This window comes from Malaclemys terrapin, chromosome 1 (assembly GCF_027887155.1).
Source record: "Malaclemys terrapin pileata isolate rMalTer1 chromosome 1, rMalTer1.hap1, whole genome shotgun sequence".
In the NCBI taxonomy this organism is placed as follows: Eukaryota; Metazoa; Chordata; order Testudines; family Emydidae; genus Malaclemys; species Malaclemys terrapin.
Genome location: NC_071505.1, coordinates 216,909,729 through 216,932,797, shown reverse-complemented (window position 1 = coordinate 216,932,797; position 23,069 = coordinate 216,909,729). Strand labels below are relative to the sequence as shown.

General features: G+C 42.9%; 1 protein-coding gene across 3 annotated transcripts in view; it reads left to right on the top strand.

The window, feature by feature from the left end:
- The first annotated feature begins 9,822 nt into the window (after positions 1-9,822).
- GRPR (gastrin releasing peptide receptor) overlaps positions 9,823-23,069 on the top strand; it is a 41,189-nt gene continuing 27,942 nt past the window's right edge. The window contains exon 1 of one of the 3 annotated variants that reach the window (XM_054007075.1): positions 9,823-10,541. In XM_054007075.1, the coding sequence (XP_053863050.1) occupies positions 10,237-10,541 (305 nt within the window). In that variant the 5' untranslated portion in view covers positions 9,823-10,236. Of the gene's footprint in view, positions 10,720-23,069 lie in introns of all 3 variants that reach the window. The other 2 variants (XM_054007067.1, XM_054007083.1) reach the window with 2 other exon arrangements.

Below are 23,069 nucleotides of genomic sequence, written 5' to 3'. Positions count from 1 at the left end.
AACTCTCACAAGAAGAACTGAACTCATGAGATTTCCACTGTTATTGACTTAAATGTCTCAAACATCATCAAAGCCAACCCTTAACTCTTTCTTAAACCTAATCTCTACCTGGTTATACCATATCCTTGGTCAATTTGTATATATTTCTACCTCTTTTAGACCTTTTGAGAGCACTGTGCCCACATCGATAAAGAGGAATGACAAGATAGGTCCTGGTGGGACTTTGTGTGTGAGGGTCCCTGTGATGAGGCAGAGAGCCCCCACACTAGGGTTAAGGAAAGCCTATGGGCCCAGCTAGACTTGCTCCACTGTATCTGGACCAACTGCCAAGCCTGAAGGGCGAATAAAAAGAGAGAGGAGGGCTCAGTTCAGGGCTGACTGGCCAGAGCTCTGCCTCTCAGCTTGAAGGAAGCTTCACCTGCCGAGCTGCAGAAAGATGGGCCTGCTAGCCAGAGCAACCACTGGAGAGGAGCAGTTAGACCCCAAGGTGCAAGCAATGCACGAATCAGAGACTGATTGAGAACAAACCTGAAGGAAAGGCTAGGAATGCCTCCAGAAGACTTGGGAACAGCCCACCACTGAGTTAAATTTGCTTTTTGTTGTAGAACATTTCAGAGCTAGCCCCTCAAAACTCCCAGAAGCGGCTAAGACTGAAGGGACAATTAGCTGGTGGGCCGGAGCCTGCCTCAGTGAACACCAGCAACAAACTTCTGTTTGTGAGAGAGACAAGCTTTTGAGGTACACAGAGCTCTTCTTCGAGTCTGGGAAAGGTACTCAGAGTGTAACAGCTAAATACAAGGTGGAATAGATTGTTTAGCATAAGTAGATGGTATTACATAAGGACTCAAAACACGGCTGACATCCAGTGTCTACTAAGACATAAGCGTGGCCTTACGGGGCCAGACCAAACGTCCATCTAGCCCAGTATCCTGTCTTCTGAGGAACTTATGCCAAATTATTTATAGGCAGTAGACAGCAGTCTGTTGCACTTTACTGGGACAGCAACACATGGGTAATTCAGAAGGCAGCTGTTACACACTGCAAGTGTTTCTGCACTCATCTTATAAGACAAATTGTTTCCTTTATACAGGATTTGTTCTCACTCAAACATAAGAGAAAATAATAGAAAACAAACAGTGATAGTAGGTATAGAACAAAATGATTTGTTCAAAATTAGTACTATTGAAAACCTCTGCTATATTACATGATTTCCACCCCCTCAAAAACAATATGAAAACCCATAAAGCCTAATGTGACATCGTGGTGTTTCTTTAACACATTTCTCTGTGACTTGTGTCAGCTAGTTTTGTAATTGCATATTTTTATTTAAAAATGGGTTAAACAGCCCAGCTGATAATGTACCATACATTTATTTTTCTTAAAATATATGTATTTGACAAATGAATGTATGTAACTGCCTTGTTTCCCCCTAATTTAAGTGCTATCATTATTAATCATATTGCCATTTTTGTCTGCCTTTGCATTACTTGGGGAATTGTGGAGGGCCATGATGATTGACTCTGAAGAAGAAAAAGTAAATTTAATGCTGAAGAAAAGGATTTATAAACTTATTTCTGCAACATTTTATTGCAAAAATTGTCTGTCACTGGCAGCCAGGAGAGAAACAGTTCCAGCCTTGGCAAAACTGGCACCCACAGGAGTACACTGCAATCTCATGGAAGGGACAAATATCTGACAACAAAGGCATCAGCACCACCAGAGACTGGACAGAGCTCAGCCTGCTCCTGTGTTCTCACTGAACACCCCACAGTCTCTGGCAACATCTACACTAGTAACTGTCCATGTGCCCGTAAGCAGGGGTGTGCTATAAACTCCCCATTGTCCATATCTAAATCCTGAAAGCATGTCTCCGAAGTTACAGAGTGAGTGAGCTGGGAGGGGATGTGTGAGGGTCAGAACACGCCTCAGGCTGTGGCACGGCCCCGTGCTCATGCCAGCGTGAACTGTGATCAGGAGCAAAGTTTATGTACCAAATCTCAAGTTGCAATAGTCCTGCAACCCGCATTCCCACAATGCACTGAACCCTTTTCTGCCTGACCCTTACCCAGGCTATAAACTTCCCAGTCCCCGCATTTTTCACAGGTAGTAGCGAAAGTCAGAACAGCTTTCTGATGCACTCTTTTGATCAATACAGGGGAACGTGTATCCTGCTCTGAGAGCAGCCACCTGGTCTGCTGACCACACCTGGGTGCTGATCAATGTGTGGTTGGAGTACAGTGTCCTCCACATTATACCCATATCCAGTACACCATATGTGGACATGCAGTGTGGGTATGGGGAACATGTGTGAGCAAGTACACAGTCAAGTAATTGAGTATGCACTCCAGTTCAGACATAGCCTCTGTTTGACAAGGCAGAGGAATCACTCTGACTTCTGTGTCCTTGTGCTCCAGGCTGAAGAAGGTGAGACGGGACAGAGAAAACCTGAGGCCATGATCCTTAATGAGCCACAGAGCTGACCGTGCAGGAGGAGGAGCAGGCTGTGCCATCTCAAGGAATCGTGTGCCCTGTGCACGCCCTCTGCATGCCAGGGACATGGAGGAGAGATAGTGCTACTTGAAATGCAGTCTCTGCCGTCTCACCTGGATTGATGCTGCTCTGACCTTGTTATATTTAACAGCTTCTTCTTGTCTTCTGCACTCAAAAGAGCACACACCCGGCTGCCATTAACAAAGCTAGCAAGTGAAACAATACTTCAGGTGACCCCCACACACACACCAGTTTTCCCTCCTCACTTATTAATATTGTTAATTAGCATGGAGGTAGTCACTACAGGCCCCAGTCAATTTCATGGCTCCATTGTGCTAGGCACTGCAAAGACTTAAGAGGGGAAAGTCCTGGTTCCAAAGAGCCTAGAGATTGTTTTTACTGGCCTGAGCCCCGTAACATTAGAACATATATGCTACGTGTCACACTGTACTGGGCTTGGCTGGTAGCATCTTCAGTTAAATACATTCAAATTTAAATCTGACACCAGCAGCCAACAATTGTTAAATTTTGCTACTCTGTCTATGACCAAGAGCAGTAGCAGGATTGAATTGATTAAAGTGCAAGGTCTCAAGCATGCTCCTTGTGAGTTAGCGAGCCCATCTGATGTGTGCGTTTTCCTGACCCTCACCAACGCTGCTCTCCCCTACTTCCTATACATCTAGGCTCAGATCCTTCCCTTCCTGTGTAAAAAGACATGTAAGGGAAGAACATATGTGAAAATAGTTCACAGATTCTGGACTTTTCAGGGGTCTTTTCATCACTGTCCCCTCTGGAAACTAGGGCTTGAGTGATAAGGTTCTAGGAGAAGAAACAGTGTAAAATAAGCAGATTCTAGGATCCACAGGATTAACAGAGGACAAACCCCAAATGCCTGGCTTTCTATGCATATGGACTCTGTCTCACACCCCAGTACCAGTGGCTCATGGCTAAGAACACAGGCATCACATACTGGCTCTGACCAATAGTCCATCTAGTGTAGGCTTCCATCTTATGTCCCAGAGGAAGGTGTGAGAAATCCCATGAGGCCACATTTTCAAAAGAGCTCAGCATGTTGGATATTGAGCTCTTTTTGAAAATCTGGCTGTGACAGTTTGGGGAATATCTCTGTCTCTGTCAACTCATGAAATCTTTTTTGTATGTGAAATATGATTTATGGTTGTAACACTCACTGTGAATTTACTCAGCCATCTGGCACATAGTGAACAGAACAGACTATACCTGGGGAGCTGGCCATCAACGACCATCAACAATTGAATAGCTCTACCCTAGTAGAACAATTGAATTTCTGTCCTCAGAAGCAATGACTTGTAAGGGCTCTCTGCCAGCAGTCCCACACTGGTGCATGAAAAATCCCAGCATAAAGGAGCAACAGTCAAGGTGTCTCAGACTGCTTTTAAAAAGAGACGTGCTCTCTGAGTAAGGTCAGCCATCCCAATCCAGAAACACAAGAGCTAGCTAGAGGGTTGGGTGGGAGGAGAGAAGGGAGCTTTGCCTTACCAAAGAGACACTGACCAAGACCCAGGGACTCTCAGGAGCTGGGAGGACTGAGGATTTGCATTCAGGTTTTATTGTCTTGCCTAGATCTGTAACTTTCTTGTGCTGTCTAAAAGTGAAGTATGTGTTTGTTTAAGAACTCCCTGTGCAAAGCCCGTGTTCCCTGCTTTACCTGCTGTGCATCTCTGAAGAGTTAAACTATAACCCATAGTGCCTACAAGGGTGGAGCTCTGGGGGAGCGTGCCTAAGCAACTGGTGAGGCTTGGGAGATTCACCACTGGTCTTGGGGCTTAAGACAATTGGACTGCAGAGTGTTGTGTCCCAAGGAAGGATTTCAGACAGAGAGATGGCACTCGGGAGTATGCTCTAGAGACCTAGAGCCAGAGATAGTGCTTGAACTCTGCCCAGACCCAGTTGGCTTGGATGCACATATGATCCAACGGTTGGTATGATTATGAGTCTGGTGACCATCCATCATGGGGCTCTGCCAGGGCTGTTGTGCTGGCCCTAGCTGTCCCAGTGGGACTGCTGAGCTCATATGAAAATCTGTCTCCATTTGTGGACGTTTTTTAAAGGGCTTAAGTGAATTAGGTTTCTATGTCCCGCTGCCTTTCAATGGGATTTAGACACTTTTGAAAATTCTATACACTGAGCTCTTGACTATCTGGCTCTGAGCTCTCCTGACAGTCTGGCCCATTGTGGCCATTCATGGAATAAGGAGGAGTTTGTTCCTTATAGCTGTCTATTAGTGGTTGGCTTTATGACCCTTTTTAAAAAAAAGTCCTATATGTGACTTTGGCTAGTCTCATTATCCAATGGAGAGACACTGTAATGCAGTTGATAGGAACAGGGTTAGGACGCAGGAGACCCAGATTCTATTCCCAGCTCTGCCAATGGCCTGCTGGGTAACTTTGTGCAAGTCACTTCACTTTTCTGTGCCTGAGTTTCCCCATCTGTATAACAGAGGTAATGGTACTTCCCTTCCTTTGTAAAGAGACTTGACATCTATAGATGAAAAGTACTATCTAGGAGCTAGCTATTGTATAAATGTGCAATCCCTTTCCTGCCCATGGTGAGTAAATACTATAGTGAGTGAGTGTTGTTAGTGATGAAGGAAATATCCCAACCATGTACAATTTATGTTAAGAATGAAAAGACCTCTGGGAAATGTCTTCATTGTTTCAAAATTATTGTTGCTGAATTTACAAAGGCCAGATGTTGATATTTAGATAAGGTCTATCAGTGAATGTTCTATGCATTGGTGCACTGAAATGGCAAACTAAGTTTGATGTCAACTGTGACGTTGCAGTCCATATGGTTTTATAAAAAATATGCTAATGAGTGAATATAATGTAACTGGAATATGCTTCATGCAAAAGGTCTCTTGTAAGGTATCATTACAAAGCTTATAATCTACTGAGTGTGATCATCCTATTTGTATAAATGTACCACTCTTGTGTCTGAAACTAGAAATATGAAATATAACTCTGAGGGCCTATTGTAATTATGCAAAGTGTGGGCCATTAATGGTGGTTTGGAATCTTGATGACTCCCATTAACCAGGACCATTGTCTGCAGATGGCTGTGTTTTACCTGTAAGTCTTCCTGTATACGTGTGTGCTGGCAAGTGGGCAATGAAGTCTTGCAGTGACATGTGATCATGTCACCTGAACTGGAATCCATCTTTAACCTGGTGTCTTTCCATTGAGAAGGAGGGGGTGGGAACCCAGAGAGGGACAAAGGATTCCCAGCTTATGCAAAAGATGTATAAAGGGGTGGAACAGAACAAAGAAGGATAGAGGAGCCATCATGAAGAATCCCCTACTACCACCTGAGCTGGAACAAGAGCTGTACCAGGGGAAATAATTGTGCCCAGGCCTGGAAAGTGTCCAATCTGAGGAAAAAACTTACTGAAGCATCTCTGAGGGTGAGATTATCTCTATTCAGTTTGATTAGACATAGATTTGCACGTTTTATTTTATTTTGCTTGGTGACTTACTTTGTTCTGTTTGTTACTACTTGGAACCACTTAAATCCTACTTTCTGTATTTAATAAAATCACCTTTTACTTATTAATTAACTCAGAGTATGTATTAATACCTGGGGGAGCAAACAACTGTGCATATCTCTCTACCAGTGTTATAGAGGGCGAACAATTTATGAATTTACCCTGTGTAATAAGCTTTATACAGAGTAAAACGGATTTATTTGGTTTTAGACCCCATTGGGAATTGGGTATCTGAGTGTTAAAGACAGGAACACTTCTGTTAGCTGCTTTCAGTGAAGCCTGCAGCTTTGGGGCAAGTAATTCAGACCCTGGGTCTTTGTTGGAGCCGACGGGCGTGTCTGGCTCAGCAAGACAGGGTGCTAGAGTCCTGAGCTGGCAGGGAAAGCAGGGGTAGAAGTAGTCTGGGCACATCAGGTGGCAGTTCCCAAGGGGGGTTCTGTGATCCAACCTGTCACATCAACAACTCAACATTTTTGTAACATAAATACTGTTTCAAGCTTCACAGTATTTAGCTTTTCCTTCTCTTGCTTTGTCTCTTGAACTTGCCATTCTCTGGATCTCCATTTCTAATCTTCATCTTTTCCTTTTGACAAACCATGCATAAGGCTTTCTAACAACCTCTTGTAGCCATTGAAAACATACCATGTTGCACGGCTGTTGTCCATTCTTCTTTTCTCCAGCAATGTCCCCTCTTCCATGCAGTAGGTGCTACTATTAGAGCCTCTCTTCTTTTCTACATAGCCACATGATCCTATTTCTGTTGGACTCCCATGATTTGGCTCCCCATTACCCTCAAAGGAGACAAAGGCTGCTACAGTAACTAACAACAGAGGCTGATAGACTGTGTGTGTGTGTGTGTGTGTGTGTGTGTGCGCGTGCACACACGCGTGCATGTGTGTGTGTCTCCATTTTTCTGAGCCAAATGCATGGTATGTTCTTAAGAGTAAACTTAAACTTTGGTCATACCTTTTTGTTTCAAATGGAAACAGTGAAATTTATTTCTTTTCCTACTCTCTTCCAGTAAGCACTGGGGCCCCGCTTTGACAAAGCAGTCATTCATGTGCTTAACTTTAATCACGTAAGTAGTCCTGGTTAAAGTGAAGCATGTATTTAAGTTCATTGCTGAATTGGGGCCTGAATGGATATCAGCAAAGCTAGCATCGAGTGCTTACGTAGATCACATGGTTGAGTCAAAACCCAGTTACCGATAGGCTACAATGCTCCCTCTGACCCTTAACCCCATTTTAGCATGCAACTCTTGAGTATCTGGCAATTAAAGTTTGTCCAATGATATTTGGAAATATTCAGCTCAGTCTATTGGTCAGTATTTATGCTTTTTAGTAAATGTATTATTTGATTCACCCATCCCTTCTTGTGAATATTTCTGGTAATTGGTAGCTTATTGTTTTACTCGCAAAATTACCAGGGTGCAATCCAGACCAGTCGGGGACTGTATCACCACGTGCCACACAATGCTTTGCTCTGTAGCTCTCAACCTGGGCCACTCACAAACAGCCTGACAGCATGCAGGTCACACCCTGAGTGTCTGTGTATAGCTATAGTCCTGGTCCAGCATCTCTGATCCCAGGAGCCTGTCAGCAAACACCAGCCACATTCTGGCTTCCTGCAGCCTTGGTTATTACTTGCAGGGTGACCCCAACCCACTCCCAGTTCTGATTTCCCCCAAAATGTGTGTTTTGCACTGTCCAGCCCTCTCCTGGACAGTTTGGATAGTAGAGGTCCACTGCCCCTGTAAAGGGTCGATATTCAACAGTTTGCTACTTTAACTGGAGTTACCACACAGCCCAGTTTAACCACAACACTGGATTAGTTTAGATTAAAAATAAAACAAGTTTATTTAACTGCAAAGAGATAGATTTTAAGTGAGTACAAGTACAAGGTATTAAAGTCAGAACTGGTCACTAGACTAATAAAGATAAAACACTTTCTAGTAGCGAAAACTTAACAAGTTAGACTTGATTCAAGGTAAAATCTTTACCACAGGTTCTCAGCAACATAGCTGACCAAAGTCTCAGGACAGGATCTCCCTCAGGGTCAAAGGGCTGGTTCCTTTGTCTTCTTAGGTGAACGAGAAAGAGAGATGCCTTGGGAACTTTTTTATTTTTGCTTCTCAGTTTTGTAGTCCAGTCACCCTCTGACGTGGATTCTTCTGAGGATTACCCCTCAAATCAAAGTGTATTCAAACAGTAGAGAAGGCAACATAGAATCTGATAGAGAAGATGGCTCCATGCTCTTTCTTCTCCCCTGTGTATGCTGAAATGCAGATTTCATTGTCTCCTGCCATTTCCCCCCTCTTGCTGTCTCAAGGGCCCTGATAACTACTTATCTGTAAATTGAGGTAAACACATTCCTTTGTTTAGGATAGGCCTGTTTAACACCTTTCTCCTTGTCAGGGCTTTGTGGGTTTGAACATGTGCTAACAACAGCATGCAGGGAGAAGTCATAACTTTACAAATAATGTTCCTACATATATTTCACCATTATATTATTGACCAGCAAGTTATTAGTTTTCAAATGATACCTCCCAAGGCATATTTTGTACAAAGATTATTACAATACCAGGTAAGGTATAAATATATGGGTGCTTTCAGTCACAACCAGTTGCCAGGCTAACTTTCAAATTACATAACTTCATTGAATTTTTAGTGTGATTTAAATTTACCCTCATTTCTTCAGAAGAAAGGGTCCTCATATTGTGAGTTGCAATTCTGTTACAAAGCAGTGAGGAATTAATCATAATGGTCCCTTGATTAATCTATAAGAAAGATCAACTGCAGTACTTGGAGTGACCTAGATACATCATCCCCATGCTTCATCTAAATGTGTATTATTGTTCTGTGTATACAATTACATTGAAAAGAAGTGTTTGGATCACTAGCATGAAAGGCACCTTATAAATAAAAAGAAGAACAGGAGTACTTGTGGCACCTTAGAGACTAACAAATTTATTAGAGCATAAGCTTTTTTTCGTGGAGTCCATGAAAGCTTATGCTCTAATAAATTTGTTAGTCTCTAAGGTGCCACAAGTACTCCTGTTCTTCTTTTTGCGGATACAGACTAACACGGCTGCTACTCTGAAACCTTATAAATAGAAATTCCCGAATTAAACAGTAAAATTTACCACTTCCCATAGTTGCCATGGAATTCCTGAATTATAGCGATGTTTCCAATAATGTGCAGATTTCAGGCTCCTTGGTTTATGGCAGTTGCTTAGTTTTCATAAACGTCTACCGAGGCTAACTATAATATTGATTTTGTCTTAATTGGTCAAGTTCAGTGGAGTTGTCCCGGGGGATGATTTTATTTTATTTTATTGAAGCAGATTGAATGTTAGAATGCCAGCACTCTCAGTTGCAAAGGTATAATTGCGGGGCAAACCAGGGTATTTGCAGGCTAATAAAAGAGTGTTTTTAAGGCATTCCCTGAACCACATCCAAGAGTGAATTAAATGAGACAATGAAGCTCTTTTCGCTTATAATACTGAAAAAACCAAGAGGTAACAATAACACCGTTTTATTGGTTTAAAGAGTTAACAGCAGCTTCTTTTGTGATCAAGCAGTGATTAAATTGTCCAGCAGGTGGCTGGCATTCTCCAGCAGAAGCCTGCAGCTTCCATACTATTACTGTAATCATTTAAGCAAGCTTGCTATCCTCCTGCAAAGCAGGGAGCGTGTTGACGTCCAGAGGTTCCTGCCTATAGGATCAGAGTCTTTAAAAGAGCTGTTCCCTTCCCTCACGTTTAAACCCAGCCTACAGCTGCAGGTTCTGAGAACCGGAAGAGACTGGGAAATGCAGTTTGACAGCCACAATCAAAAGTTTTGCAAAATGTAGTTCATGTAATTCAGACTGAACTCTGCTCAGGAGCAGTGTGCTGATGCTGAGAATTTAACTAGCCTGGATTCTGAAAATGCCATGTGTCTATTTGTCTCTTAATTTGGTAAATGGCCTTTTAGAACTGAGTACTACTTATTCGCAAGCCAAATGAACGAGAGGGAGAAAAGTTCCAGGATCAAACTGATTCCAGATTATGGAAATAGTTCTGTTCAGTGACTTTAAAAAAAAAAAATTACACAGTGATATATGACTTTCAGTCTCTTCTGTCTCTTTAAAAGACACATACAGCAAGAAAACTCAACTCAAGAAGCTTTATGTGAGGATTTTTGAACAAGAAAATTATCTTCCAGTAGAACCGAATTCAGATAATGGCTTCTGAAGAGCATTTTCTTCTAGACTTGAAAGTGGATAACTTTATTCTTTGCAACATCTCCATCAATCAAAGTGCAAATCTTTCCATCCCGAGTGATGATTGGTTCTACCCAGGTTTCCTGTATGCCATTCCAACTATTTATGGAATCATCATTTTGATAGGACTTATTGGCAATATCACTTTAATTAAGATCTTTTGTACTGTGAAGTCCATGAGAAATGTTCCTAATTTGTTCATCTCCAGTCTGGCTTTAGGAGATCTACTCCTCTTAGTGACCTGTGTCCCTGTGGATGCCAGCAGGTACCTAGCTGATGAATGGCTCTTTGGTCGAGTTGGATGTAAACTTATCCCCTTTATACAACTCACTTCAGTGGGGGTGTCAGTCTTCACACTTACAGCTCTCTCAGCAGACAGGTGAGCCTCCTACTGAAAGCCTGAAATGTGATCTAGACTTTTATGGACCCACAGGCTATATAAGGTACAAATGCAGATAGGTAAAATATCTATTGTTGCCAATCTAATATAGTAGATTAATGCAATTGCAGTTTATTTCTGGTGTCCATGCCTCCAAACACAAATGTTAGTGGGGAAGTTTTCTGAGGCTACACTGAGTCTTTGTACAGATTCGTTAACAATGTCAGTTTTTTTAATGCAAAGAAAAATGATAGAAGATGAAGATAAAGTTAAAGCCTGGCGAGAAAAGTATCCATTAGTGAAGGATAATTTGTCCTAAGGCAGTATTACAAGTTTTTTAAATAAGATGATTTAGTCACAGGTCTTCACCAGGTCATATTTCAAGAAGCGTGAAGACACTGAAGTAGCAATTTACTATCGGTGAAACCATTTCTCTCTGATGGCTCAGCTTTCACACAGCTGATTTCATCTGAGGCAACAGTTTATCATGTACGTTCAAAATATCCAAAATTAGGTGCCTGACGTTAGGGACCTAAATCCATATCAGACACCTAAGTGGCCTGATTTTCAGAGATCCTGCCCCCAAAAGATTTGCCCTGGTTCACTGATTTGCCATTAACTAACCAAAACTGATCTGTGCTATAATTTCTGGCAAACATGTTTTTCCAGTTAGTGTTCAATTTAGCGATAACATTCTAATATATATATACATTTGACTTCTTAAAACTGCCGTGGGTGTAGGAATCAAGCCATTTTAGATTCATGTAAGGTTTTTTGAATCAATTTTACAAACTTTAGTCTTCAAAAGTCAACAGACATTTGAATTGTAATATTACTTCTAAGGATACAGCCTACTTTTCTGCTAAATTACAAGAATTCACTTGCAGTACAGCTCTTACATAAATGCATGCCTATTTCAAACAGCCCAGAATGTCTTATTTGCACTCTGTGCTGTAGAATTGAAGTAACAGATTAGTTACTACACCTGCTTTAAGTTCTGAATAGTTCTAGACCTGCTTTAAGTTCTGAAACCTCACAAAGGCACCAACTCTTCCAGTAAGAAAAATGGTGTCAGTTTTGTTCTGCACAGAAAGACATTGTGGATAGTATTTTCCTGTTCATAAGGAAATCAAATATAAGCTTCTCTGCATAGATAGAATTAACCATGTGTCAGTTTGGTTGGGTTTTCCTTCAAAAATCACTTCAAATATTTTCACTGACTCCTAGATATGGCTTTAAAACAAAAAAATAAAGACCAGTCCATGACACTTCAGAGAGTGGTTCGATGTCAGTGGGAATGGAATACAGTTTTGTAGTCACAGTGATTCAACGACTGAATATTAGTGCACATATAAAGACACCATTATCAGTGTCAGTCCTAGATAAAGAATACACCTTAATGAAGCCAATACTTTGCAGTCAATTTGCTGTAAGAGAGGCTAGAAAACGAGCAAAGCTATACAAATGCACCAGAACAGGATCTTATCCACCTGTGCTCTTCATTTCTGTGTGACAGGCAAGTGGGCTCTTCACCTAGCACAGCTCATTTGAGAGGTTACCGAAAAGCAGGGATCTGTAATGATAGTATTTCTTTCTCTAGAAACCATTGAAAATCCTTTCTATGGGCTTAATATAAATCACTCAAAACATGTCGGGAAAAGAAGAATTCACTGTAAAGAACAAATTACACCAAGGGAAAGATTTGTTGCTACCTGATCACATGCCAGTAAAAGCAAACAGTGCAGATGCTTTTACTGAACAATCTGTGAACACAAGCTACTGCTCGAACAAGGGAGCTGAACAGAAAACTGCAGCTGTAGCAAGCTGTTTTCCAGAGACTGAAACTCTTAATTTCAGCCCCATTTGAACCCAAAACCATTTGCCCATCATGCTGCGCTGATAGTTGAAAAATGCACCACACTAAAATGTCATTTTGGGAAAATGACTTAAGGAACTAAGGCACCCTTCTTTCTAGCACAATCTGCCTACTCTCTGAGGTAGATTTTGAATTCACTGTATGAGGCTGTATCCATGAAACAGCTATTAACCTTAATTAGAGTGAAGAAACTTAAATCCCGTGCATCACACTGGAACTGTTCCTTTAAGGGTCTTTTCTGTTTAGTTCACTAAGATTTTTATTTTGGTTATTGTCAGTGCTGCTGGGACAATATAGTTGCAAAAGAACAGGGGGTCCCATTGGCCAGTTTCCAGGTGCTTGGTACGATAATGTTTATTTTCTGGAGACTGTCAGCTTATGTTCCAGAATCCAATGAAAACTTACAGAATCATAAAAAAAAAATCTCTCTAGACTTTAACCCTCATGGGTACAAAGAAAGCCATGCAAGTGTGAACTACCTGTAAACCAATGCAGTGATCTCTGCCTGAATCAGCAGCCAGGCTGAGATGGTAGCTTTAATGTGTATGAACTTTGTCATTCTTCTCAGTAAAGTGTTGACACTTAAACCCACTGGTTACAATTTCATTGTTTACTATTTCAGTGTTGATCAAAGTATGTGAGGAGGGACAAGGAGGGTCATTTTTTTGAGGAGTTGCTTAATCTACTTTGAGTGGCATCCAAGCCCCATTAAAAGTGAGCTTAGTCCACAGAACTCAGCTGGGCATCTGAGCCCCACCAAGGAGGATCATAGCCCAAGGATCCCAGCAGGGCATGCCATGCACACTAAAGGGAACCACGTCTGAGGGGCCCAGTAGGGCATCTGATGGTCACTAAGGGTTTGCTCAGGAGTATCTGAACCCCACTGCCCCATTATACCAAAGCTGTGGAGCCCAGGAGAGCGTGAATATCTGCACAGCCCATTTGTATGTCTCCAGTGGAGGGGGCTTATCATAGCATCACAAGCTTTTTTTCCCATTCATCTTCTGCATAAGAGTAAACTCAATTCTAGTGTGCCTCAGGCACCGTTAGCAAAATTGCACAGTGTGTTGACAGAAAAAAATACTATTGTTATTGTTTATTGAAGTGGTGCCTAGAGGCCCCAATTAGGGATCAGAGCGCCATTGTATTAGCTGCTGTAAGTAAAAATAGAGTCCCATGCCCGAACAGCTTATAGTTGTATCTTACAATCTAAGCACAAGGTGAGAAACAATAGGTAGAATCAACAAACAGATTGGGGGTAGGATTCACAAGGTAGCAGTGAGATGAGTATGATAGTATAATAAACAGTAGTTGCAGCACCCCGTTGTGTAGGCATCATGGCAGAAGTGAGTTTTAAGGAGATTGGAGAGAGGAGGGTGAAGTGACTTTGTAGATTTTTCTGGGGAACTGCTCCCTGCAATCTTGCTCTGGTATTTACATTGAGCTAATTTGGTATGGAAATCAGGGAGAAGAAATAAATAGGAAAACCCAGATGTTTGACCATAATGACACTTTAACCACTGAGCCACCACACTATTTTAAGTTGCTTCTGGTAGACAAACCAGAAGAGCTACCAGAAAACATAAACAAACTGAGTGCCACAGGGAACTTTATATATTTATTTACTCTAGTGATTTTCTTTTAATTGCCAAATGCACTGAATTTATCAGCCAGGAAAAGTTTAATGAAAATACAACGTACAAGGAATGCAATTTTTAAGCTCAAGATAAAATAATTCAATGAGTTGATTCAAGTCAATTTAACATACCCTGTGCTCAGAGGAAGAGAACATCCCAATTAGCAGAGTCCATGACAAGCTTACTGCAGTACATGACAATAAATAACTCTTTACCTAGACAGCCCTGCACACATACACACACACTCTGATTTTTTTGCTAAGTGCAAAGTGAAATGGCTATTTAATGACAGTCAGAATGATGGAAACTGCAGCAATGAAATGTGACTTTTCCTAACTTTTTTTCATTAATGAAAAATTAAAGTTTGTATTTTATGGGCAAATGTTCATACTGCTCTGGTTTTCTGAAGTTAATTTTAACATCAATTAATCTGTGGTTTCATTGCCTCATGTGATCGCTCTCATGTCTTTCCACGCTGTTGAAAAATCCGTTCAACCGGTCTCCAGTCAGATCTGGAATCTTTAAGAAACAACCTTCTCAAAAAGATGCCACTCATGATGAGCTTTCAATGAGGTGATCTTACCCTGAAAGGTCATTTCGACGGGCTTGGAGACATTTGTATTTCCTTTACAGGACATTTTCTTTACGCTTATTCTTCCCTTTGAGCCTGTCATAAGGAAGAATGAGTTCACTGGGACAATGGTATGAAGTTAGTGATCTTTAAGCCGTTTGTTTAGTGTTCCCTAGACAGAATGAACAGAACTTCTCTGTTGAGCCACCAGTTGTGATCTCAGACCACAAAGAGACGCAGTTCAGTAGTATAAGGCCTGGTCTAGACTTGCGGGGGGGGGGGGGGGGGGGATCAATCTAAGTTACGCAACTTCAGCAGGTATTGTAGACATACCCTTAGAAACAGAATGTTCTAGAGGAATAAGCACAGGATTAGGAGCAATGAATTCTTGCTTTCTAATCGTAGACCTGAGGTGAACTTCCTCTATTGACATAATTATGTCACTTAATCTTTCTGTTGTAGTTTGCAATAGGGATATGACCACCATCCCACCACACAGAGTGTTTGCAAACTACTGTCTGAATGCTAAACTTCACTAATATACACACAAACCCCTCCAATGATTTGCCCTGCAGGGACCTATAACTTATTTAGACAATTGAACTATCACTTACAAAACTTCTGTCATTGTTAGCAGCTATGCACAAGCACCAGGACAAACTTCTGAGCTCTATTTCTCCTATAGTAGGAGACTAGGATGGGGGCTGAAAAGCCTCTAACCCGCCCATTGATTGGTTAAAAGTGGATGTACCCTAAAACAGGGGTTCTCAACCTTTTTCTTTTGGAGGCCCCCAACATGCTATAAAAACTCCATGACCCAGTTGGGGGAGGGCTCTGGGCTTCAGCTTTGGGAAGGGGGGCTTATGCCCCATCGGGCTGGGGGGGCTCAGGGCCTTAGGTCTGCAAGGAGGGGGGCTTGGGACTTTATCCCCATGGGGTCGGAGGGTCTGGGTATCTGTCCTGTGGGGAGCTTCTGCTGGGCTTGGGTCTCTGGGCTCAAGGATTCTGCCCCGTGGGGCGCTGAGGCTTGGGGCTTCTGCCCTGTGGGGCGACTTCTGTCAGGGCTCAGGGTGCTGGGGCTCTGGGCTTCAGACCCACAGGGTGCTGGGGCTTGGGATTCTGGGTTTTAGCGCCGCAGGTGGGGGCTCGGGGCTTCCACCCCACAGGGTGCTGGGGCTCAGGACTCCGAGCTTCAGCCACCAGGGCTCAGAATTCTAAGACGCCCTGCTTGGTGGACCCCCTGAAAGAGCTCGTGGTCTCCCAGTGGGTCGTGGCGCCCCAGTTGAGAACCGCTGCCCTAAAGAATCATCTCACAAACTATTCGCTAAACTCTTAAGCCCAACCTGTGAATAATAGTGTGATCATAGTAGACAGGAATCAGTTAAATTATAGGATGTGGGAAAACTGTTTTGCTGGATGCGATGGGGCATGCTACTGACTCTTGAATGTTTATTTACTCTATGTTCCAGTAAAGCCCAGAGGCCCCAATCAGGGTCGCATCCCCATTGTGCTAGGTCTGTACAAACCAATAATAAATTCTTTAGTGCATAGACTGTTTAAAGAAAAGACACAACATTTGAATGAGACAACAAGTGAGGGAGGGGGCACAAGGAAGAGGTAACAATAATATGAATGTGTTTTCAGGTGGGCTACATTGTGCATACATCTGCTCAGCTGTGTTGGGTATGAGCAAGGAAGCTTGTATCCTGTGCAGTTTGGCTTTGTATCCACCTGGGTGGCTGCTGGCTTCCTGTGAGCTCTTCAGGGGTGTGGAGGTAGATAGGAAAGTGCTAAAGGGTGTGGGGTATTTTATTTGAAGCTGTGCTCCATGGCCTATCAGGCACCATTGCTGGATATGAAAGAACAGGAAAATAAGTAGTGGCTGTGTGGTGGGAGAGAGGCTTGATGAGTCCTTGAAGAGAGAGTGTGTATGTTTTCTAAAGTTTATGGGTAAACCCTGCTGGAGGAAGGCTGTTCATCTGGGTATTGTTCTATCCTGACAAAGGACAGGAGTTTTTGTGGTAGTGTTTATTAATTCCCACACAAGGACCGACTTCGTCTGCTTGGGTGTATGCTGGACACAGCTATGTGGCGAGAGCACACACATCTGACACTAACTAACCCATCCAGAAAAGTCAAAACTGGCTGTGTAGGTGATGCTTTGCGAACTAAGAAAAAAGCCAATTCATTTAATTGTCCCTGTCACTGGAGATTTCTCTGTTGGTTTGTAACTGAGTTTTCCCTCAGAGCATGAGGCTGACAGGCATTTGACGTTTTTTTTATTTAAATGAGCTGGGCTGCCATGCACTGAACACTCACTCTCAATTTTTCACAGAGATTGTTAAAACAAAGGTCAAAGTTTTCATGCAGTGAGTTACAAGCCTGTCCTCTTCCCAACGTAATCTCGTTTTCACAAAACACAGGAGGAAGAAATGTAGTTTCAGTGAGTTTGCAAATGGCATATTTATTGTAAGCATTGTAGGACAATTTCAAATGTAGGTGTGGATCCCTTTGGGAATCTTAGACATAGTCTGTGGTCCCCCAGGGGTCCACAGACCACAGGTTGAAAAACACTCTTCTAGATTATCAAGGTGTTAATACTGGCAGACTGCAGGGTTGTGTGCCACTCAGCTCTTGCAGAAAGCTGCATAGTTATAGAATACAACAGCATTTGATAAACTTATGTGCAGGAGTTATGAGCATACAGTGAGGGGCTAGATCACAAATGGGACTCAGGGTCACCACTGCAATGTCTAACATTAGGTGCCCTGACACCTAGTGGAATCCACAGCCCTGAGTTAGGTGCCCAGGTTCTGTATGCAATCCATGGGAGAGTTAGGCACCTAAGACTCCGAATTCACAAAACCCAGCGTGCTAAGTGGGGAGCTGTCTAAGCTAACCAATAGGAAGGTGAGGGGTGTGGCCTAAGCCCCATCCCTCAAAAGTACTTGGGCAGCTTTCTTTGCTTGGGATTTACAGCTGTGAGCCCTCTCCTGAAGTTAGGTGCCTAAGCCATACCAGCCCTTTTTCACAAAAAATGTGGAGGTACACCCCCTCCCTCCCCCCGCAATAGCCTAGTGATTGGACTCTATTCCAGGCTGTAAGAGACCTGGGTTCAAGTCCCTACTCTGCCTGATTCAGAGCCGAGAGCTGAACAACATGTGTATTTTGTGGTGGTGTGTCTGATCTGGTAGGCATGCTCTATGGTGGCCCCTGAGCAGTCCTTCCAGATTGGGCTCTGCAGGCAAGATAGGTGGGGAAATGGCTAGTTTTAGGAGCCTGCTGGGACTTGGGCATGCACTTGGGCATGTAGCTGTCACACTGGCAGACATGTAAGTACCTAGGGGACTTTTCTGGTAGAAACTCAGGCAGTGATGGGAGTACAGCTGCCTCCTGGGTTAGGAGGCAGCTGAGTGGGAATTTTGAGGATCGAAATTTTGGACTTAGGTGCCTAAAATGGTAGTTAGGCACCTAAATCCCTGTGTGGATCTAGACCTCAACTGTAAACAACAGTTGAAGACAGTGGTAGCTGCAGTAGTTCAGGGCTTTGAAAATCAGGCTTGAGGTGTCTAAAGTTGGGTACTCAAAAATTGAGGCCAATTTTGAAAACATTGGCCCTAACATTTGACTTTGTGTTGTCTTGGACAGCTGCAGAAATGGAATTAAAACTCAGACACAACTGACTCTCTGTCCTGTGCTTAGACTATGTTGTGTCCCTTACAGTAAGTGTGACTATACAAATAATGTGTGCTTCTCCTATGTACTGTTATTGCAGTGTATTGATCCTAAGAAAGCCATGGAAGGAAAAGAAATCCAAACCCTTTGGGAAGATATTTCCAAGGACTTAAAATTAGAGAAGCCAGTCTCCTTACCTGTTGAATTAACCTCTCCTGTTCCCTGTAGACATACAGCACACTTTTGTAACTATATGTATAATCCCAGAAGAAAAGGTAATGCCTGTAGATCTGTTCAGCTGTCCAATTTTATTACTAGCGGACTATAATGTCTATAGTGGGATTAAATAAAACATGCCACAGTGAAATAAAACCACAATGTGGCTTGCTTTTCTACCCAGATTGGATTTCCATGCTATTGTTTTAAAGGTGTGATTTTTTGTGGCTGACAAAAGCTTGAAATCATATTTAGCATGGGTTGTAAAACTTCAATGTGCATCTGGGTTATGAATGTATTCCAGGCAATCTAGCAATAACACTTCATAAGTTATGTATTGCTTCCAGGGCACTAAAGTACTGTTTTCAGATAATCTGCTTGTTGTGCTATAATTTTCTATGTAGTAACGGGAAGCTTTTGAGTAAGGGCTGAGTAAACCATTTTCCGGAAAAACAAAAGATTGCCTGTTCAAGCCTATGAAAATTTACTGAATGGTTCCCTCACAATTACTTTCTGGATTCAGATACGAGAGCTCTGAACCTGAATGTTAATACTTCCAGTTCAGATAAGAAAATCTGAATGGGCTAAATGGCTTGGGTTTGATCCAACACCCATTTAATTCAATGGAAAGTCTCCATTGACTACAGTGGAAGTTGCATAGGGCCCTTAATGAATTGTTTCCTCATGATTGCTTTTGAATAGTTCTTATTGTGCTGCATGCACAGTATACATGTAGATATGCATATCTCTTTTGCTTGATGTACAAAATTTTACATCCTGTTTTGCTTTCCACTGTGTCAACACAATACAAACCCTTATAACAGCCTGAGTTTGCATTAGCTCAGCTCCCTTGTCCACCTGCACCAAGAAAAACAGTGCAAACAGCATGAACTTTCTTAATATTTTGATTACACTTCCAGTTACACCAGATGGCTTAAACATGGTGGAGCGAATTCCATTATCAGAAACACATACAAGTCCCTTTTCAGTCAATGGAACCTGTGGATGAAAATCTGAGGGCAGAATTAGTGCTAATGGGCCAGTGTGTGTCAATATTTAAGCAACAGTGGGGTATAGGTGGATTATTATTTAGTATTTGATGTTGTTAGGCATTACTGTAACAGAGTCAGGAACCCTTGCTCCATTTCGCTAGGCACTGTCCAGACAATTAACAAAAAAGAGCTCTGTTTCTGTCCGAGGGATCTCACAATCTATATATGAGATGGAACACAGCAAGGGATAAAACAGAAAAATAGGATGTAAGTGAATTGGGAGGGTGAGCTTTCTGTAAAGGGAACAAGTGTTTGTGACAGATATTAGTCATGGCCATCAATTTATTACTGGAAGGCACTTATGCCTGGATCCACAAAAAGATGGAGGCATTGCAATGCTCAGCAGCACAGCACCTAGAAAATCACAGGGACAACACTATGATCCACAAGTCTGAGCTAGGCTCCCTATACAACAAATGGAGAGAGAGAGGCACTGTAGAATGTGATCCACAGAAGCCAGCATACAAAGCAAGGAGCTACCTAAGCTAGCCAATGGGAGATGCCAAGAGAAAGGGTGTGTCCTAAACCCTGCGCCTCTCTCAGAGCGATGTGACTACGTCCAGGCTGCAGGGAGGTGCCTTTCTCTGCTTAGTGTTCCATAAACCAGAACCCCTCTCCTGGAGTCTGACAGTTTCAGCACCTAAGTAGTTTCTTGTAGGAATGAGTTAGGTGGCTGCTTCGCACTACACAAGACAACTGTTCCACTGTGGATAAATACTTACAATAGTCTATGGGCCAGAAAGAGTGGGAGCGAGAGAGTGAGTGATTCCATAGCTTTGTGGTTAGAGCACCCACATATCCTCTGCGCCAATCACTCTTTCATTATTTATCCAGCAGAACAGCTTCAAAAGAAGAGACTGAGGGAGCTCCCACATCGGAATATCTTATAGTTCAGTGATTAGAGCACTCCCTTCAGAGGTGGGAGACCCCCTTGTTCAAATCCTTTCTTACCCCACTTCCAGAGAGGTGGGGAACTGAATCTGGATCTCCCGCATTCCCAGAGATGGCTCTAACCACTGGGCTAAAAGTTACAAGATGGGCACCACCTCCTCCAGCTGGATTGTGAATGGGATTCTGCCTTTTCCAGACAGATTTTGAATGAGACCCAATCCAGCGGGCAGCCTCTGAGCACACCTAAAGCACAGGAGGTAGGTAGATGAGCACCTATTTTCCCCCAGTTCATGGATAACATAACTCTGGGGCTTAGGCAGGAGGTAGGCATCCAGACGCCTAGAGTGAGGCACCAGGTCACAGGCACAGAGGCAGAAAGTTTGGTGCTGAGGGAGCTTTTACCCATGAAAACTTAAGTGCTGAGTGAGTGTAGGCACCTACACAGTTCAGTGGGAGTTTTGTTGCTCACAGTGGAACCGTAAACTTAGATTTAGGAACCTAAAAGTGAGACTTGTGGATCAGAGCCTTAGATACTACTGTGATGAGGGAGGCATAAGAACCTACCTGAAATAGAACAGAGTTTAGCAGAAAATCATAAGCATGCAATCATGAAAAATGGACTTGCATCAAACATATTGACACATTCTGAACAATGGATGGGCACCATTGTTTTAAATTGTGTTTTCTCGCTGAAAAGTGACTTTAAAAATGGTATTATGGGGGTTCCATTGGGCTGCTTTTCACTGATTCCATATCAGATGTGCTTATTTTACAAGTAAAATGATGGGCTCTTTCTAAATGTGATCCTTGCAAACTCAGTCTGGGATTTTAAATTAACCTGTATTTTCCTTCTCATTTATCATCACTAGTAAAAAAGATTCTTCAGGTTTAATTAGGCTGTTAGCTGAACAAAAAGCTCTTTTCTCTTCTTCTTCTTCTTTTTCACACGAGGACTTTTGATTGATAATCACAAGTAAAGAAGAGGGGCACCATGTAGGGGGGACAGGGAGGGGCTCCTGTCACCCCACCCCAACCCCGAGTTTCGTACAAGAAGTGTGCTCCCAGGCAGAACTCTTAACAACAGCACTGCATGTATGTGGAATGTGAATTTGCAGAGGAGAGGTGCTGCTCCCAGCTTGTGTCCCTGGGGCAGGGAGTCAGTATTTTGTTTACAAACAGGTAGGGTGATTAAGATAAGAAAGGGCTGGTAATTAAATTAAGGATCTGGAAGACCTTAGATGAGCCTGTAAAACAGGAATCCCTCTACAGTGGGTGGAAGATTTTGAAGACAAAGTGCAGGGGACTTCGAAGAAATGCAGCCAAGCCCTCTGCACCAAGGTTACATTCAGAAAAGAGGGAGATTTGAGGGGTGTAGGTGAAAAGAAGGGGCCAAAACTCAGAGAACAACTAGCAGTGTATAGAGAAGTTCCCACTCTACCTGTGGTACATATGTGGTCCCATCACCATAGGGTCTGAATGCTTCACAATGTCTAACCTATTTCTCCTCACAGCCCCTCTAAGGTAGAACAGTGCTGTTATCCCTATTGTTCAAATGAGCCACTGAGGCACAGAGAGACTAAGGCCCAGATTTTCAAAAGTATTTAGGCACCTAATGGGATTTTCAAAAGCACCTAGCAGGTTAGGTGCTTTGTAAACCCCACTAGATGTTTAGCTTCATTTTGGGTGCCTAAAAACCTTTGAAACTCTATCCCTAAGGCATCAGCCTGAGGTCATACAGGAAGTCCCTGGGGGAAGTAGACCCCAACTCAAGTCTCTCAAGGCTAACTCCCCACAAGTGCTGACTTTCTTCTTTCCGGGGGGAGGAGGGTGCTCCACCCTCACCCCACCCTTTCCCCCAAGGCCCCACCCTCACTCCACCTCTTCCCATCTCTGCTCTGCCCCTACCCCCCAGCACCACTCACCTACCACTGAACAGCTGATTGGCAGGTGACTGGTGGGCGCTGAGCACCCGCTATTTTTTTTCCGTGGGTGCTCCAGCCCCAGAGCACCCATGGAGTTGGCACCTATGTAGCTCCCTATCCACTGGACCAGCCTATCTTTCTGCTGTAGGCTGTAAAAAAAGAAGACTGATAGATGGGAGCAAAACCAAGAAGGCCAGTTCTCTGAGACCCCAGCAATCAGTCCCAAGCAATTCGGAAGGCTGTCGTGGTTGACACCATGAAAAGCAGCACAGAGGTCAGGAAGGTTGAAGAAAGAAAGAGAACAAGAGTCAGATGAAAGGAGATCACAACCCCCAAGGGGTGGCAGGTTCTGCCCTAGGCTGGGTTGTAGAGCAATGGCTGCTGTGCAATTTTACATTTTAACTGAAAACCATTTTGTTTTGTCATTTTTTGTTCTGAGTTTGAGAAAAGGAAGGAATGAGAAAGTGTCATATGAATATCAGATGTGTTTACGCCTCAAATTCTTAGGGTTTCAGCTGTATCCAGGCCAATTCCAGAACAAAGAACAGAAATTGCATCACAGAGTTCATAAAGT